At 44.5% G+C, this 18,926-nt stretch overlaps 1 protein-coding gene across 4 annotated transcripts in view; it reads left to right on the top strand.

The window, feature by feature from the left end:
- SMS (spermine synthase) overlaps positions 1 to 18,926 on the top strand; it is a 203,786-nt gene that overhangs the window by 9,592 nt on the left and 175,268 nt on the right. The window contains exons 1-2 of one of the 4 annotated variants that reach the window (XM_056558600.1): positions 3,132 to 3,313; positions 14,235 to 14,305. The exons of 1 other annotated variant lie outside the window; for it this stretch is intronic. In XM_056558600.1, coding sequence (XP_056414575.1) covers positions 3,147 to 3,313; positions 14,235 to 14,305 — 238 coding nt within the window. In that variant the 5' untranslated portion in view covers positions 3,132 to 3,146. Of the gene's footprint in view, positions 1 to 3,131; positions 3,314 to 7,985; positions 8,135 to 14,234; positions 14,306 to 18,926 lie in introns of those variants that run through there. 2 more of the 4 variants (XM_056558601.1, XM_056558602.1) reach the window with 2 other exon arrangements.

Raw genomic sequence — 18,926 nt, 5'->3', positions numbered from 1 at the left:
TTTTTTGGGGGGGGGGGGGGGGGGGGAGGCATTACAGTCTTCATCCAGGCAGCACAATGTCTTGAGCCGGCCCTGACTACAACTCCCAGCATGCACTGACAGCTGTAGGGCATGCTGGGAGTTGTAGTAATGCAACAACTGGAGGAGAACAGTTTGGAGACCACTGTGTAGTGGTCTCCAAACTGTGGCCCACTAGATGTTGCAAAACTTCAACTCCAAGCATGCCCAGACATGCTGAGAGTTGTAGTTCGGCAACATCTGAAGGGCCAGATGTTGCAGAACTACAACGCCCTGCATGCCTGTCTAGGTATGCTTTGTATTGTAGTTTTGCAACATCTGGAGGGCTGCAGTTTGGACCACACTGTATAGTGGTCCCCAAACTGTACCCTTCTAGATGTTGTAAAACTACAACTCCCAGCATGCCAAGATTGTACAGGCATGCTGGGAGTTGTAGTTCTGCAACATCCGAAGGGCCAGCTGTTACAGAACTACAACTCCCAGCATGAATGGATTGTCTGGGCATGCTGGGAGTTGTAGTTTTGCAACATCTGGAAGGGCACAGTATGGAGAGCACTGCATAAACAGCCAAAGGCTGTCTGGGCTTGCTGGGAGTTATAGTTTTGCAACTCTTAGAAGGCAACTTTGAAGATCACTTACCAGATCCGGTCCCCCCCCCCCCCCCTCTTGTCCCTGCAGCTGCCATCTTCCCCCCGCTCTGCCTGGACTTCCATGGGTGGACAGAGCGGGGGATCTCAACTTTAACCCCCCGCCCCTGTGATTGGACAGTCAGTCCTGACTAGGGATCGACCGATTATCGGTTTGGTCGATATTATCGGCCGATGATCACGATTTTGGGCGTTATCGGCAATTACCGATAATGCCCCGCCCCCCCCCGGCCCCATTGCCTCCCCCATCCCCGGTTTTATAATTACCTGTTCCCGGGGGGCCGGGGTCCATGCTACTTCTGGCTCCTGCTGCGTCCTGCGTTACACTGTGCGCAATGACAAGCGACGTGACGCGACGTCACCGTCAGTGCGCACAGTGACAGCTCAGGAGGACGCCACTGGAGCCAGCTGTAGAGTGGACCCCGGGAACAGATAATTATAAAACCGGGGATGGGGGAAGGCAATGGGGCCGGGGTGGTGCGGTGGGGGGTGCGATGCGGAGCGGTGGTGGGGGGGTGCGGTCGCGGTGATAGGACTCAGGAGGACCCCCGGACAGGCAGGGGGAGAGAAGCGGGTGGCGGCGGCGGCCGCCTATGGCACAGCAAAAGCCGCTGCAGTTCATTGATTTAAAGTGCCCGCTTTAAATCAATGATCTGCAGCGGTGTCGCGGGGGGAAAAATAGCTGATAACTTATACCGGAATATCGGTATAAGTTATCGGCCCTAACCTCCACAGATTATCGGTATCGGCCCTAAAAAAACGATATTGGTCGATCCCTAGTCCTGACCAGCCAATTGCAAGGGACAGGAGGAGTTGGCACTCCTGCCACCTCACTTCTATCCGTCCAGGTAATCGCTGCTGTCTTGGACAACACCAATCACCCTAATTTTCCAGGTGATCGGGTCACTAGAGACCTGATCAGCCTGGAAAAGCCATGATTCGCTGGTCAGAATTGACCAGCGAATCACGGGCATCACCAACAAGGGGGGGAGGTCTCAGGAGTCAGCAGTCATCCCGTTCCGATCACTGCCCCGTGTGTGGTGATGACCGGAAACGCCAAGGGCGTACAGGTACGCCCTTGGTCCTTAAGTACCAGGGAGCAGGGATGTACCTGTACACCCTTGGTCCCCAACAGGTTAAAGTTAATGAGTAGCAAAATCAGCTTCTACCCTTTGACTTCAATGGGTAGAAAGATATGCAGCAGCAAATACACAGCAAAATACGGCATATGTGACCCTACCCTAGGGGTACGTTCACATGAGCAGATTTTTGCAGCGTATTTCGCTGCGGATGCGCTGGTGAAGGCCCGCTCTATGCTGTCTTTACATGTGCCTGCTCGTAGCGGCGTAGCAGACACACTGTGATGTGCGAGTCGCAGTATACTCGCGGGAGCTCTCTGCCTAGCTCAGAGCAGGGAGAGTGGCTGCGATGTGCAAGTACGCCACGCACATTACTGCAGTGTGTCTGCTCGTCGCGGCGTATTGCCGCTACGAGTAGGCACATGTAAAGACAGCATAGAGCGGGCCTTCACCAGCAGATCCACAGCGTAAAAATCCGCTGTAACTCCGCTCGTGTGAACGTACCCTAAAATAGTATTCCCATCTCACCTAATTGTTTCCCAGACTCCTCTGTCCACCGAAATTTGCGTAACTACAATTGACTTTAATGGAAGTTGATCAAAATCCATAGCCCTGCAAACTATGTGGTTTATGTCAGTAAGCAATGTAGCTAGAAGAACTCTGCTCTCACGGCCGTGGGAGTTACGCAAGTTGTGTAATCCGCCTGCTTTGGCTTTCTGACAGCCGTAAACAGGCCGGAGGGGGACACAGGAAGCCAATAAGGGAGATGGGAATATCCAGACCACTAATGATGCTGGTATTAACCGTTCCCTACCCTAGCTTGGTATTTTTTGGTTGTAAAGGTCACCGTATTGTGCGCCATATGGTGACCCTATTGCACTGCATGCCTACAGGATGCCCTAACACAGTGGTCTCCAAACTGCGACCCTACAGCTACTGCAAAACTACAATTCCCAGCATGCCCGGACAGCATGCTGGGAGTTGTAGTTTTACAACAGCTAGAGGGCCATAGTTTGTAGACCATTGCCCTAACAAGCACGCGTGTGTATGTCGTACCAGCGCCATCCTGAATAGAAATGCCCACTGACACCACATCTGTTGGCCCATCTTAGTTGCCCTCCAGTGTGGTTTTCCCATTTTCTGACCTGGCACCTGTCAGGTGACTTTGTTCAATCTTTGGACCTACATAAACAGAGCTGGATCTCCATTTGTGCACTTGTTCCCTGATGCAGGGGCCCCCAGAAGACTTGGCATCATGCCATGGAGGTGGGGTGCCCCCATATGACATGGTGAGGGCATGCTGTGGACTGGGCAGTCCATGTGACTCCTGCCAGCTCTGCCTGGGTGCTGTGACGTGTGACAGGAGTCCTGTGGGGGGCGCTGCTCCTCCCTTGTGCTCCGTATGGGTTCCTCCCCTCAGGTCTGGAGCCCGGGCGGGCACACTCTCCAGTCAGTCGGTGACACAGGGCAGTGCAGCAGCGGCCGCCTCCCCCAGGCATGGCACTGGCCTCTAGCTCACTATGGCAGCAGTGCGACAAAACACCCTGGACTTCCAGCTCGCTGGCACAGGTAACGTGCAGGGGGTGACCGGGGACACGGCAGTCTATGGGGGAGGGGGCTCCGGCTATCATTACCCACTGCTCATTCTACTGCTATGGGGAGAGGTGAAGGTGACAGGCGGGCGCACAGGAAGCCGGCCCCCCTTGTGCTGCCGCGGCGGCCGGTGCATGTCTCCTGCCGGTCCCTATAGTCTCTGGGGTTCATGTCATGGTTCTCGGATAACGTGACAGTGGATAGGGCGGCGGAGGATTCTGCAGGGCCCCGCAGCCGTCATGTATGGTGCACAGGGGCTTCCTTTTACTTTCACCTACTCTCTATGGACACGGCTCATATAGACACCGGCAATGAAGACGCCGCCGGGCCTAGCGCAATGCCCCGGATAGTCTTGTTTAGTCTGGCCGCCAGCATGACCTTTGTGCTGGAGTCAGGACTGACAGAGGCTCCGGTGACAGCGGGGACTGACGGGAGGGAGGACTGTGTGGAGCAGCGTAGGCACCAGCATGGATGAGGAGCTGTGTCATCTACTCTAGATCTATCTCATATCTATCTATCTCATATCTATCTCATATCTATCTATCTCATATCTATCTATCTCATATCTATCTCATATCTATCTCATATCTATCTCATATCTATCTCATATCTATCTCATATCTATCTCATATCTATCTCATATCTATCTATCTATCTATCTATATATCTATCTATCCATATCTATCTATCTATCTCATATCTATCTCATATCTATCTATCTATCTATCTATCTATCTATCTATCTATCTCATATCTATCTATCTATCTATCTATCTATCTATCTCATATCTATCTCATATCTATCTATCTATCTATCTATCTATCTATCTATCTATCTATCTATCTATCTATCTCATATCTATCTATCTCCTATCTATCTATCTCATATCTATCTATCTCATATCTATCTATCTATCTATCTCATATCTATCTATCTCATATCTATCTATCTCATATCTATCTATCTCATATCTATCTATCTCATATCTATCTATCTCATATCTATCTATCTCATATCTATCTATCTCATATCTATCTATCTCATATCTATCTCATATCTATCTCATATCTATCTCATATTTATCTATCTATCTCATATCTATCTATCTATCTCATATCTATCTCATATCTATCTCATATCTATCTCATATCTATCTCCTATCTATCTATCTCCTATCTATCTATCTCATATCTATCTATCTCATATCTATCTATCTATCTATCTCATATCTATCTATCTCATATCTATCTATCTCATATCTATCTATCTCATATCTATCTATCTCATATCTATCTATCTCATATCTATCTATCTCATATCTATCTATCTCATATCTATCTATCTCATATCTATCTATCTCATATCTATCTATCTCATATCTATCTATCTCATATCTATCTATCTCATATCTATCTATCTCATATCTATCTATCTCATATCTATCTATCTCATATCTATCTATCTCATATCTATCTATCTCATATCTATCTCATATCTATCTATCTATCTCATATTTATCTATCTATCTCATATTTATCTATCTATCTCATATCTATCTCATATCTATCTCATATCTATCTCATATCTATCTCATATCTATCTCATATCTATCTCATATCTATCTCATATCTATCTCATATCTATCTATATCATATCTATCTCATATCTATCTCATATCTATCTATCTCTATCTATCTCTATATATCTATCGCTATCTATCTATCGCTATCTATCTATCGCTATCTATCTATCTCATATCTATCTATCTCATATCTATCTATCTCATATCTATCTATCTATCTATCTATCTCATATCTATCTATCTCATATCTATCTATCTATCTCATATCTATCTATCTATCTATCTATCTATCTCATATCTATCTATCTATCTATCTATCTATCTATCTCATATCTATCATCTATCTTTCTCATATCTATCTATCTATCTATCTATCTCATATCTATCTCATATCTATCTATCTATCTCTCTACAGCAATCCAAGGAAAGCAGCACCCCCCAAAAAAAATGTAGTGGTGCACGCAGAGCCGGACCCCGGTCAATGGTCCATATGTAGATATAAATTAGTAGAAGTCCGCAGCACACAAATCCAAATAGGTGAAAAAAACGTGAAATTTATTCCATAATCAGGTGAAAGTTACAGCGACATTTCAACCAGCTCTCCTGGTCTTGAGAAAGCTGGTTGAAACGTCGCTGTAACTTTCACCTGATTATGGAATAAATTTAATGTTTTTTTTAACCTATTTGGATTTGTGTGCTGCGGACTTCTACTAATTTCTATCTATCTATCTCATACCTATCTGTATCTCATATCTATCTCATATCTATTATCTATCCATCTCATATCTATCTCATATCTATATATCTATCTCATATCTATCTATCTCTCATATCTCTATCTAATTTCTATCTATCTCATACCTATCTGTATCTCATATCTATCGATCTCATATCTATCGATCTTCTATCTATCTATCTCATACCTATCTATCTATCGATCTTCTATCTATCTATCTCATACCTATCTATCTCATACCTATCTATCTCATACCTATCTGTATCTCATACCTACCTGTATCTCATACCTATCTATCTATCTATCTCATACCTATCTATCTATCTCATACATATCTATCTATCTCATACCTATCTATCTATCTCATACCTATCTATCTATCTATCTATCTATCTCATACCTATCTATGTTATACAAATCTATCTATCTCATACCTATCTATCTATCTATCTCTCATATCTCTCTATCTCATATCTATCTATCGATCTCATATCTATCTATCGATCTATCTCATATCTATCTATATCTCTCATATCTATCTCTCTCATATCCATTGTATTCTATTATTTATCTATCTACATATTTTTTTTTTATCCTGTCTATAAGATTATCTATCTCATCTCTCTTTCACTATTTACATATCTGATTATCTGTCTCATGTCATTTCTAGATGTGTCTAAAGTTTCAGCCACTAGGGGTCTCACTTCTACTAACTTTGCAGTTCACTGCCTGTTGTTAGGCTCAGTATGTCTTTAGTAACAGAGAGACCAAGATGCACCACAGGAAGTGAGCATAAACTCTCTAAATGCAAGTTGAGCGCCTCCTCCAAAGGGTCTACAAAAGGTATAGGCAACCTTCAGCACTTCAGATGTTTTGGACTACATCTTCCATGATTCTTTTACAGCCAAAATGCTGCCAAAACACCATGGAAGAGGTAGTCCAAATCATCTGCAGTGTCTTTTGTCTACACTGTACCTGAAAATTAAAATGAAGGATTTCCTTTTAAAAGGGTTATCCAGAAACTTGTCATTATCATCATCAACACTGCTTAGACCAGGACTGCTTTTGCAATGTATCCACTTACTTACTGGGGGAGATTTATCAAAACCTGTGCAGAGAAAGAGTGGTGCAGTTGCCCATAGCAACCGATCAGATGGCTTTTTAAAATTTCCACAGGCCTCTTTAAAAATGAAAAGTGATCTGATTGGTTGCTATAGGCAACTGCACCACTCTCTCACTACACAGGTTTTGATAAATATCCCTATTCACACGGGCGGAATTTCCGCTTGTGGAATTCTGCCTCAAATGAAAGCCCAATACACTTGGATGAGAGTCCGCATTCCGTAGACCGCATGCGGACATTCTGAAGTGCCAACGAAGTGCAGAATCCCATAGAAGTGAATTGGTCTTTCCGCAAGCGGAATTTCAGATAAAAGCAGGTTCACACTGAGCACATGTGTCAGACGTGACAGAGTCTGGAGACGCCGTGGAGAACGTTCTGCTGTCTGCAACATCCTCCAGCATGATCAGTTTGGCGGTGGGTCAGTAATGGTGTGGGATGGCATTTCTTTGGGGGGCTGCACAGCCCTCCATGTGCTTGCCAGAGGTAGCCTGACTGCCATTGGGTACTGAGATGAGATCCTCAGACCCCCTTGTGAGACCATCTGCTGGTGCGGTTGTCCCTGGTTCCTCCTAATGCAAGACAATGCTAGACCTCATGTGGCTGGAGTGTGTCAGCAGTTCCTGCAAGAGGAAGGCATTGATGCTATGGACTGCCCCGCCCGTTCCCCAGACCTGAATCCGATTGAGCACATCTGGGACATCATTTCTCGCTCCTTCCACCAATGCCACGTTGCACCACAGACTGTCCAGGAGTTGGCGGATGCTTTCGTCCAGGTCTGGGAGGACATCCCTCAGGAGACCATCCGCCACCTCATCAGGAGCATGCCCAGGCATTGTAGGGAGGTCATACGGGCACGTGGAGGCCACACACACTACTGAACCTCATTGTGACTTGTTTTAAGGACATTACATCAAAGTTGTATCAGCCTGTAGTGTGGTTTTCCACTGTGATTTTGAGTCTGACTCCATATCCAGACCTCCATGGGTTGATAAATTTGATTTCCATTGATTAGTTCATTCATTCAGATCTGGGATGTCTTATCTTAGTGTTCCCTTTATTTTTTTGAGCAGTGTATTATCACCATACGTATTACAATCCTACTGTTACTAAAATATGCAAGTGAGAATAATAGTGCCTGGATTATGAGGCGTCTTCCTGGAGTTGTTTTCTATCTTTTTCTTCTCAGTTTTGCTTAGACCGCCATGCCGTCTTCTTCCAACCATGACTCTTCACCACAGAATCTGCCAGATACACAAACATATAAGGCTCCACACTTTTTCAGCACATTCCCCACCTGTTCCTGACCTCAGTGCCCCAGATAATATTCCCCTTGGTGCCCTGCATAGAGGGTGTAGGTAAGTGTGGTGGGGGGTAAAGGGTAGGGGGATTGGGTGGTAGTGGGTAGGTCTTTTCCCCTTCTATATTAGGTAATGCCCCCAGTAGGAAGGTAGGGAATCCCCCTATAAAGTAGAAGCACCAAGTAGGTGGGTAATGCCCCCAGTAATGCTCCAAGATGGATAAAGCCCCCAGTAGGTAGTTAGTAGGTAATTCCCCAAGTAGGTAGTGGCCCCACATGAAAACAAACAAAAAAAAATTATACTCACCTTTACCCTGATCTTGCTCTGAGACCAGGCTCTCTGCAGCCTCTGAAATGACACAGGACTTCTCTGGCAGGTGAAATGACATCATCACATAGCCCGCAGTGTAAGTCTACGCTTCTGTGTGTACATTACATGTACTATTTGCGTAATGTATGTATAGAAGCAGAAGACTGCTTTTCGCCCTTTTGGCTAAGATCACATGTAGTATCTGTTCTTATCAGTTTCATGCTGGTGGCATGCGATGCCAGTGTGGAGCTGGTGGGGATGGGTGCTGCTTGGTAGGGAACAGGAGTACCGGGGCGTTCTGGGGCTGGTTCTGAGGAATCGGCTCGAAGGCTGCCCTGATGTGACCTGCTTCATCCGGGTCTCGCCATGAGGCTGAGAGGGTCTAGAGCCGAGGTACTTTAGTGCCTTGGGGAGTGGTGACCCCCGAGGTGCCAAAACTCGCTGGGAATACTGGCTCACTGAGTTGAAGCACGGGCACCATAATCTCTTCACCTTGTGGCACTCACCTCTTGATTCCCGGCCTTCTGGCTAGGATCAGAGAAATTTTTATAGATCCGGCCGGATGTCCGGGCAGTATATCTGCACACATTCACTTATTTATTTCTTTTTTGTCTCACTGTGTCACTTTTTGCATGTTGTGTGTCCACAGGATTTGTCAGGATGCGGTAGCCCTTCTGGGTGTCCCTCCTGGCGGTCTAGGGGAGGTGTGTGTGGCCATTAGGTTCCGCACCTCCCTGCAAACACGCCGGGTACTCCTACTCTGGCAGGGTACCTACCGTTATCGGCTCTGCGGGCAGATACCACCTTGGCTAACGCCAAGGGGGATTCTGGGAACATTTGTGGTCCCTTAGTAGCTTTGGCGAAAAGGGACATCGAACCTAGAACCTCGCAGGTACCTTTTGGTCCGGAGGCGAAGGGTAAGGTTTGATGGGGGCCTCTCTTTTTTTTGCACTTTGGGTGATTCGAGAGCACGTTCCTCGGCTCTTAGATAAAAAAAAAAAAAAAGAAACAGAAGACCGCTGTTTAATCAGCTGCAGGGGGGTGCATCGGGGCCCGGGGCCCTTACTGGGGTACTGGCTGTACCCCCCTGATGGGCCCAGATCATAGTTATTATGTAGCTCTAGCCTAACTTGCTAAATGTATAAATTGTTGTATATTTACTTATTGGAATTTAGAAAAGTTAAGAGATTTTAAAGGTAAGGTCAGGTTTCCATCACACTGGAGGCTCCAGTAGGAGATTCCATTGGAAATTCTAAGCAAAATAGTAAAACCTGCAGGGCTGTTTTTTCCAGTAAAATACCAGACGCAATGACAGAGCCTGATGCATCCCATTAAGGTCAATGCTGTCTGACAGTGTTGATGTCGGCCTGGTACTGCCATTGTTATTGTTGTTTTGCTCATACAGTATGCCGGAGCAGAATAAGGCTGGGTCCACACTACGTTTTGTCCCATACGGGAGCGCATACGGCAGGGGGAGCTAAAAGCTCGCGCTCCCGTATGTTACCGAATGCGCTCCCGTATGTCATTCATTTCAATGAGCCGGCCGGAGTGAAACGTTCGGTCCGGTCGGCTCATTTTTGCGCCGTATGCGCTTTTACAACCGGACCTAAAACCGTGGTTGACCACAGTTTTAGGTCCGGTTGTAAAAGCGCATACGGCGCAAAAATGAGCCGACCGGACCGAACGTTTCACTCCGGTCGGCTCATTGAAATGAATGACATACGGGAGCGCATACGGTAACATACGGGAGCGCGAGCTTTTAGCTCCCCCCTGCCGTATGCGCTCCCGTATGGGACAAAACGTAGTGTGGACCCAGCCTAATGGATATGTTTAGTGACAGTGTGAACCTAGTCCCTGTTTATAAATACCAACAGCTTGATGTTACAATATCACTACAGTAAATGTAATATTACTAATGATTTTACATGAGCCATTTACCCAAGATGATGTTGGAGTAGGAGGTTTGGCTTCCACAGCCCAGATTATTCATTACTGTGTGATGGAAGCTTTGTGAACGGGGTCATATGTATCCCTGAGATGCGGGTTCACACCCCCTCCCCACCGCTGACTGACCGCTTTATCCCTAAGCACAGTAATGGTAGGGTCACACGGAGCGCATGCACTGACAGCAGTCACAGCTCCCGGATGTGGCTGGGTAGCTCTGTGTGTCCGCTCGCAGTGGTAGATTTCCCGCTGTAGTCACAGTGCCTGCTTGTTGCAGATGTGCAGTGGGAAATCATTCGGACACAACGCTGAGCAGGAGAGTAAAGTGTGCTGCCGCATACTTTACCCGGCTAATACAAACAATCGGAGAGAGTCTCAGCACTTAGACCTTAAAGGGGTACTCCAGTCATCACGCCCCCCCCCCCCCCAGCCATCATGGGGGCGGGGCTATGACGTCACGAGCTCCCGGCACCGGCTCCAGCGTTTGGAACAGTTTGTTCCAAATGCTGGGCAGCGGAGTACCCCTTTAATTATTTTACTCCAGTTTGCTTTTGTAGTGAATAACTACAATAAAAAGGCAGCTCAGAACTATGTAATTACTTTGCTTATTCAAAACATAAACACCCGTAAAGCGCACCAACAACAAAGTATTGAAAGTACAAAAATATACGACTCGTGAAGAACAGAGGATAGTGCAAAAAACTCTAATTCTCTGTGTGGCTGAATAGAGGCAGCGAGATACTGCAAAAGGAAACACAGGGGCCAAGGAGAAGTGCAAAGTAATCACAAGGGTCTAGATCAGTGGTCTCCAACTGCGGACCCCCAGATGTTACAGAATTACAGCTCCCAGCATACCGGCTGTCCAGGCTTGCTGGGAGTTGAAGACCACTGATCTAGAACAATCCAAAATCGAAGGGGGAGACTTGTAAAAACCTGTCCAGTGGAAAAGTTGCTGAGTTGCCCATAGCAACCAATCAGATCACTCCTTTCATTTTTTTAAAAGATCTCTTAAAAATGAAAGAAGCGATCTGATTGGTTCCTATGGGCAACTCAGCAACTTTTCCTCTGGACAGGTTTTGATGAATCTCCCCTTATAATATCTGCCATGTGTAAATCCCACACCTAGTGCATACACTCCTTTTGAAAGGGAAGCAGCACAATATAGTACAACTTGAGAGACTGTAGAGGAGATTCATCAAAACCTGTGTAAAGGAAAAGATAACCAGTTGCCCATAGCAACCAATCAGCTCGCCTCTTTCATTTTGAAAAGGGCCTTTGAGAAATGAAAGACGCGACATGATTGGTTGCTATGGGAAACTGGTTAACTTTTCCTCTACACAGGTTTTGATGAATCTCCCCCATATATTAGTGATTGCCAGGCATCATAAATCATAAGAACAAGATAATAGATCTGCATTCAGTATAGTAAGGCTTCTTATACATGGGCAGATTAACGTCCCAATCTTGGCGTTATACTGTGGAGTACAGCAGAATTCATTTTTATGGGGTACTCCGGTGGAATTTTTTTTTCTTTAAATCAACTGGTGCCAGAAAGCTAAACAGATTTGTAAATTACTTCTATTAAAACATCTTTACCCTTCCAATACTTTTTAGCAGCTGTATGCTACAGAGGAAATTCTTTTTATTTTTTATTAATTTTTTGTCTTGTCCACAGTGCTCTCTGCTGACACCACTGTCCTTGTCAGGAACTGTCCAAAGCAGCATTGGTTTGCTATGGGGATTTTCTCCTGCTCTGGACAGTTCCTGATACGGGCATCAGGTGTCAGCAGAGAGCACTGTGGACAAGTCAAAAAATAAATTCAAAAAGAAAAGAATTTCCTCGATAACATACAGCTGCTAAAAAGTACTGGAAGGTTGAAGATTTTTTAATAGAAGTAATATACAAATCTGTTTAATCTTCTGGCACCAGTTGATTTAAAAAAAAGAAAAAAAAAAATGTTTTCCACCAGAGTATCCCTTTCAACCCCTACAGGACCCATGACATACCGGTACGTCATGAGTCCGCTCCCGTGTCATTACAACGGCCGGGACCCGTGGCTAATAGCGCGAGGCAGTGATCGCAGTGCCGCGTGCTATTAACCCTTTAGACACGGCGTTCAAAGTTGAACGCCGCGTCTAAAGTGAAAGTAAATTGTTGCCGGTTAGCTCAGGGGGCTGTTCGGGATGTTCGTGGCAAAATCGCGGCATCCCGAACAGCTGTGACACAGCAGGAGGGTCCCCTTACCTGCCTCCTGGTGTCCGATCGCCGAATGACTGCTCAGTGCCTAAAATCCAGGCATGAGCAGTCAAGCGGCAGAATCATCGATCAATATTTTCCTATGAGAAACCATTGATCAATGTAAAAGATCAGTGTGTACAGTGTTATAGGTCCCTATGGGAGCTATAACATTGCAAAAAAAGTGAAAAAAAAAAAAGTGAATAAAGATAATTTAACCCCTTCCCTAATAAAAGTTTGAATCACCCCCCTTTTCCCATTTAAAAAAAAACTGTAAATAAACATATGTGGTATCGCCATGTGCGGAAATGTCCGAATTATAAAAAAAATATCATTAATTAAACCGCTCGGTCAATGGCGTAAGCACAAAAATGAATAAAAAGCGATCAATTAGTCCTATGAATACAAAAATGGTACCGCTAAAAACTTCAGATCACGGCGCAAAAAATGAGTCCTCCTACCGCCCCATATTTGGAATAATAAAAAAAGTTATAGGGGTCAGAATATGACAATTTTAAACGTATAAATTTTCCTGCATGTAGTTATGATTTTTTCCAGAAGTACGACAAAATCAAACCTATATAAGTAGGGTATCATTTTAACCGTATGGACCTACAGAATAAAGATAAGGTGTCATTTTTACCAAATAATGTACTGTGTAGAAACGGAAGCCCCCAAAATTTACAAAATGGCGTTTTTTTTTTCCAATTTTGTCTCACAATGATTTTTTTTCCATTTCGCCGTGGATTTTTGTAGAATTGGTGGCGCAAAAAATGAGCTCTCATTTGGATCTTTAGGCGCAAAATTTAAAGAGTTATAATTTTTTAAAAGTATGGAGGAAAAAACGAAAATGCAAAAAGGGAAAAACCCCGGGTCCTAAAGGGGTTAATGGTGCCACCTAAATTCATTATGAACCTAGTCTTATCATCACAGACAGGATTACGGTGCGATATTTGCCTGTATATAGATAACACACCATTCACAATATATGATGCTTAGAACTCAGCCTCCTCCTTCCCCTGTGGAATGACCTATGCACAGGCCACAGAGCATGCCTGCAAACTTCTCCCATACAAATGAATAGGCCATATGTAACTATATCCATGGGGCTTGCTGTAAAAAAAATAAAAAAGGAAAAAAAACTCTGACAGGATGGCTGCCCTCATAATAATGTATTGAAAAATGAAATGACAAAACTGATAGAAAAAAAAACTTGGTAATGCATTTGCTCTCAGCTTCCTTCATCCACCCATGTGTGGAAACGTCTACCACACTTATGAGCCCTAGGATACATTTGTAGATCACTATACTTTTTCTCTGTTCTGTTGCATTATACCAGTGTCTCCCAACCAGGGTGCCTCCAGCTGCTGCAAAACTACAACTCCCAGCATGCCCGGACAGCCTTTGGCTGTCCGGGCATGCTGGGAGTTGTAGTTTTGCAACAGCTGGAGGCATCCTGGTTGGGAAACACTGCATTATACTGATGGTCTTCTCCTATGATCCTCTTCCGTTCCCAGGGGAGCTGTGGATATTGCTGATTCACTACAAACCCGTCCAGTGGTCAATAAGGCCTGAGCTGACTGGGATCACTGGTTAGTCACAGTGCTCATTGCGGAGATGCAGTAGAGGGAATTGATTGCCCTGTTTTTGTTTTTTTTCTTCCTATAGATCTGCTGAACTGTACATTACCGGGATTTCAGCTGGTAAAGCTCTAAATAGATCTGCTCCCTGGAGGGATGGTAATTTACACTCCTACGTGAATGCACAATATAGCGGTCGTGCCTGTAAAAACAAGGACAAATACTAATCTAGCTTACAGTGTGGGCCACATTATTAGAGATGTAAAAAAAAAAGCTGCATTTTTATTGCTTTTTTGCCTTGTATCTCAATACAGACATATCAAATAACACTAAAGACACCTTGTCTTACAAGAATAAGCCTCTCTAATGCCAGAATCCCAGAACTTAGCACCTAAGGCAAGTCATTCCTGCTTTTTATATGAGCGGCTGTGTGAAATCACATCACCCAAACCCAGTGTGGGAGCGAGGAAGATAAGAGGGTTGTTTTTTTTACTGTCGCCCTCCCTGAGCGATTTTACATAGTTATTTCACCCGAGTTCCCCTTTAACCCCCTGAACAACCACGGACGTAAATGTATGTCCTGATGCGGATGACACGAGCGCTGTTCGTGTCATGCACTGCGGGTTTTGACTGCTATCAGCAGCTAGGGACCCGCCGGTAATGGCGGACATCAACGATCGCGCTGATGTTCGCCATTAACCACTCTGATGCCGCGATCAATACAGATCACGGCATCTGCGGCAATGCACGTGTTTAAATGGATGATCGGATCGCCCGCGGTGCTGCCGCGGGGATCCGATCGTCTAAAATGGCCCCCCCGGCCGTCTCCAAGGGTCTTCTGCTTTGGTCTGAGATCGAGCAGACATAATACTGATCAGTGTTGTGTCCCATTTCTTAGCAATGAAAAGTATCAGCAATCACATGATTGCTATCGATGGTCCCCTCTGGGAACATAAAAAAAGTGTAAAAAAAATAAATAAATAAAAAGTTAAAAATCCCCTCCCCCAATAAAGATGTAAATTGTCCCTTTTTCCCATTTTACCCCCCCAAAAACGTAAAAAAATAAATGATAAACCTATTTGATATTACCACGTGTGCAAATGTCCGAACTATCAAAGTATAATGTTAATAATACCGTACGGTGAACGGTGTAAATGTAAAAAATAAAAAATGAAAGTCTAAAATTGCTGCTTTTTTGTTGCATTTTATTTAATTCCTTTTTTTTTTTTTTTTTTAAAGTGATTTCAATGTTTCATATACTCAAATGTGGTATCGATAAAAAGTACAGATCACAGCGCCACCCCGTATACGGAAAAAGGAAAAAGTGACAGGTGGTCAATATAGGGCGATTTTACACATACTGATTTTGTACAAAAAGGTTTTAAATATTTTTTTTAAGCAGTACAATAATAGAAAAGTATGTAAACATGGGTATCATTTTAATCGTATGGACCCACAGAATAAAGAACACGTCATTTTACTGTAATGTGTACAGTGTGAAAATGAAACCCTCCAAAATTTGCTAAATTTTGGTTTTCATTTAAATCTCATCACTAAAAAAATTATTTTTTGAGTTTGCCGTACATTTACAAAATACAATTGGTCATGCAAAAATGAAGCCCTCATATGGGTCTGTGGTAGGGAATCTAAAAGAGTTATGGATTTTAGAAGGTGAGGAGAAAAAACACAAAAATAAAATTGGCCTGGTCTTTAAAGCCATGTATCATATCACAGAAAAAAATAAAAAGTTATGTTACTCAGTATTAAGGATGTCCCAATACCATTTTTTAAAGACAGAGTACGAGTACCGATACTTAAATTCTAGTACTCGCTGATACCAAGTACGAGTACTTATATTTTAAAGGGAATCTGACAGCAGGGTGACCTGGTTTCTGGCGCTGCTCACCGTATGATATGTGGGTCCTTGTTGTGTACAATGGAGGCGGCTGCTGTAGTATGAGCCAAGATTTCTCTCTTATCCATTGTGCAGAACAGGGAATTTGCATTGGTGGTGAGACCTATGTACACATGGTGAGCAGCGGCAGAAACCGGGTCAGCTAACCTATCTACCAATAAATTCAAGTTAGTGCAGGTGACTCTGCTGTAAGATTGCCTTTAATAGTAGGTAGTATTCCCTTGCATACATTAACAGCAGCCCCCCGGCAGTCATTAGTAGCAGCCCCCTTGTAGACAGCAGCCCCCCCTTGTAGACGATCCCCCAGAAGGGATGGCAGGGGTGCCACCCCTCCTATCCCTGCTATTGGTCGTATAGACGCGTTGACCAATAGCAGATCAGGGGGGGGGGGTTACTTTCGGTTTGCCCATTCTGCCCACCCACAATAGGCGGGGCAGGACGGGGAAGCCGACAGGGATCGGCGCCGAAGGTCACTTGCCGATCTGCGGAGGCTGCGGGCGACCGTGGCTGGCTCCCTGGATCCTACGGTGAGTTGCCTAGCAACATCTGGAGGTCTACAGTCTGAGAGCACTATACAGTCGTCTCTATACTGTAGCCCTACAGATGTTGCAAAAGCTGTCTGTGTATGCTGGGATTTGTAGTTTTGCAACATCTGGAGGGCCACAGTTTGGAGATCACTGTGCAGTGGTCTCTAAATTGTAGACCTCCAGCTGTTGCATAACTGCATCTCCCAGCATGCCCTTCGGCGATCAGTACATGCTGGGAGTTGTAGATTTGCAACAGCTGGAGACACACTGGTTGGAAAATACAGAGTTAGGTAACAGAACCTAACTGAAGGTTTTCCAACCAGTGTGCATCCAGCTGTTGCAAAAGTACAACTCCCAGCATGCATGGCCTGTCAGTGCACGCTGAGAGTTGTACAGGGTACATTCACACGGGCAGGTTTACAGTAAGTCTCCTGCTTGAAGTTTGAGCTGCGGCAGATTTTTCGCCACAGCGCAAACTCCTAGCGGGAAACTCACCGTAACCCGCCAGTGTGAATGTACCCTAAAAACACTACACTACAATAACACATAATAAAGGGTCAAACACTACATATACACCCCCTTACACTGTCCTCCCCAATAAAAATGAAAAACATATTGTATGGCAGTGTTTCCAAAACGGAGCCTCCAGCTGTTGCAAAACAACAATTCCCAGCTTTTTCCGGACTGTCCAGGCATGCTGGGAGTTTAGCAACAGCTTGAGGCACCCTGTTTGGGAATAACTGGCGTAGAATACCCCTGTGTCCACCCCTATGTAGTCCTCAAATGCGCATGGCGCTCTCTCACTTCAGAGCCCTGTCGTATTTCAAGGAAACAGTTTACTGCCACATATGGGGTATATCCGTACTCGGGTGAAATTGCACTACAACTTTTGGGGGGCTTTTTCTCCTTTTACCCCTTATGAAAAAAAAGTCGGGGGCTACACCAGCCTTTTAGTGTAAAAAAAAAAAATTTTTTTACACTAACATGCTGGTGTTGCCCCATACTTTTTGTTTTCACAAGCGGTAAAAGCAAAAAAAGACCCTCAAAATTTGTAACGCAATTTCTCCTGAATACAGAAATACCCCATATGTGGGCGTAAAATGATTTGCGTACGCACAACAAGGCTCAGGAGTGAGAGTGCACTATGTACATTTGATGCCTAAATTGGTTGGTGATTTGCACAGGGGTGGCTGATTTTACAGCGGTTTTGACATAATCGCAAAAAAATAAATACCGACATGTGACATTTTGGAAACCACACCCCTCACGGAACGTGAGCCTTAACACCCCACAGGTGTTTGACGAATTTTCATTAAAGTTGGATGGGAAAATGAGGAAAAAAAATTTTTTCACTAAAATGCTGGTGTTACCCTAAATTTTTCACTTTCACAAGGGAAAATAGGAAAAAATCCCCACAAAATTTGTCACCCCATTTCTTCTGAGTAAGAACATACCCCATATGTGAATGTAAAGTCACTCTGCGGGCGAACTACAATGCTCAGAAGAGAAGGAGCGCCATTTTGAAGAGAAAATTTGTCCGGAATTGAAGGCCACGTGTGTTTACAAAGCCCCCATAGTGCCAGAACAATGGACCCCCTCCATATGTGACCCCATTTTGAAAACTACACCCCTCACGTAATGTAAAAGGGGTACAGTGAGCATTTATGCCCCACAGGTGTCTGACAGATTTTTGGAACAGTGATCCGTGAAAATGAAAAATGTAATTTTTTATTTGCTTAGCCCACTGTTCCAAAGGTCTGTCAAACGCCAGTGGGGTGTAAATGCTCACTGCACCCCTTATTAAATTCTGTGAGGGGTGTAGTTTCCAAAATGGGGTCACATGTGGGGGGGGGGGTCCACTGTTCTGGCACCACGGGGGGCTTTGTAAACGCACATGGCCCCCGATTTCCATTCCAAACAAATTCTCTTTCAAAAAGCTCAATGGCGCTCCTTCTCTTCTGAGCATTGTAGTTTGCCATCAGAGCACTTCATGTCCACACATGGGGTATTTCATGTTTTTTTTTTTTGCTGTCCTGGCACCATAGGGGCTTCCTAAATGGGACATGCCCCCCAAAAACCATATCAGCATAAGCATTTCGGCAAAATTAGCTTTTCAGAAGCCAAACTCCTTCTCTTCTGAGCATTGTAGTTCGCCCGCAGAGCATTTTACGTCCTAACATGGGGTATTTCCATACTCAGAAGAGATGGGGTTACAAAATTTGGGGGCATTTTGTCCTATTTTCCCTTGTAAAAGTTTTAAATTTGAGGGAAAACTAGCATTTTAGTGAATAAATAAAATAAAATAATTTACACATCCAACTTTAACGAAAAGTCGTCA

The sequence above is a fragment of the Hyla sarda genome, chromosome 2 (assembly GCF_029499605.1).
Source record: "Hyla sarda isolate aHylSar1 chromosome 2, aHylSar1.hap1, whole genome shotgun sequence".
In the NCBI taxonomy this organism is placed as follows: domain Eukaryota; kingdom Metazoa; phylum Chordata; class Amphibia; order Anura; family Hylidae; genus Hyla; species Hyla sarda.
The sequence above is the reverse complement of the archived record's forward strand: the minus strand, read 5'-3'. Positions and strand labels throughout refer to the sequence as shown.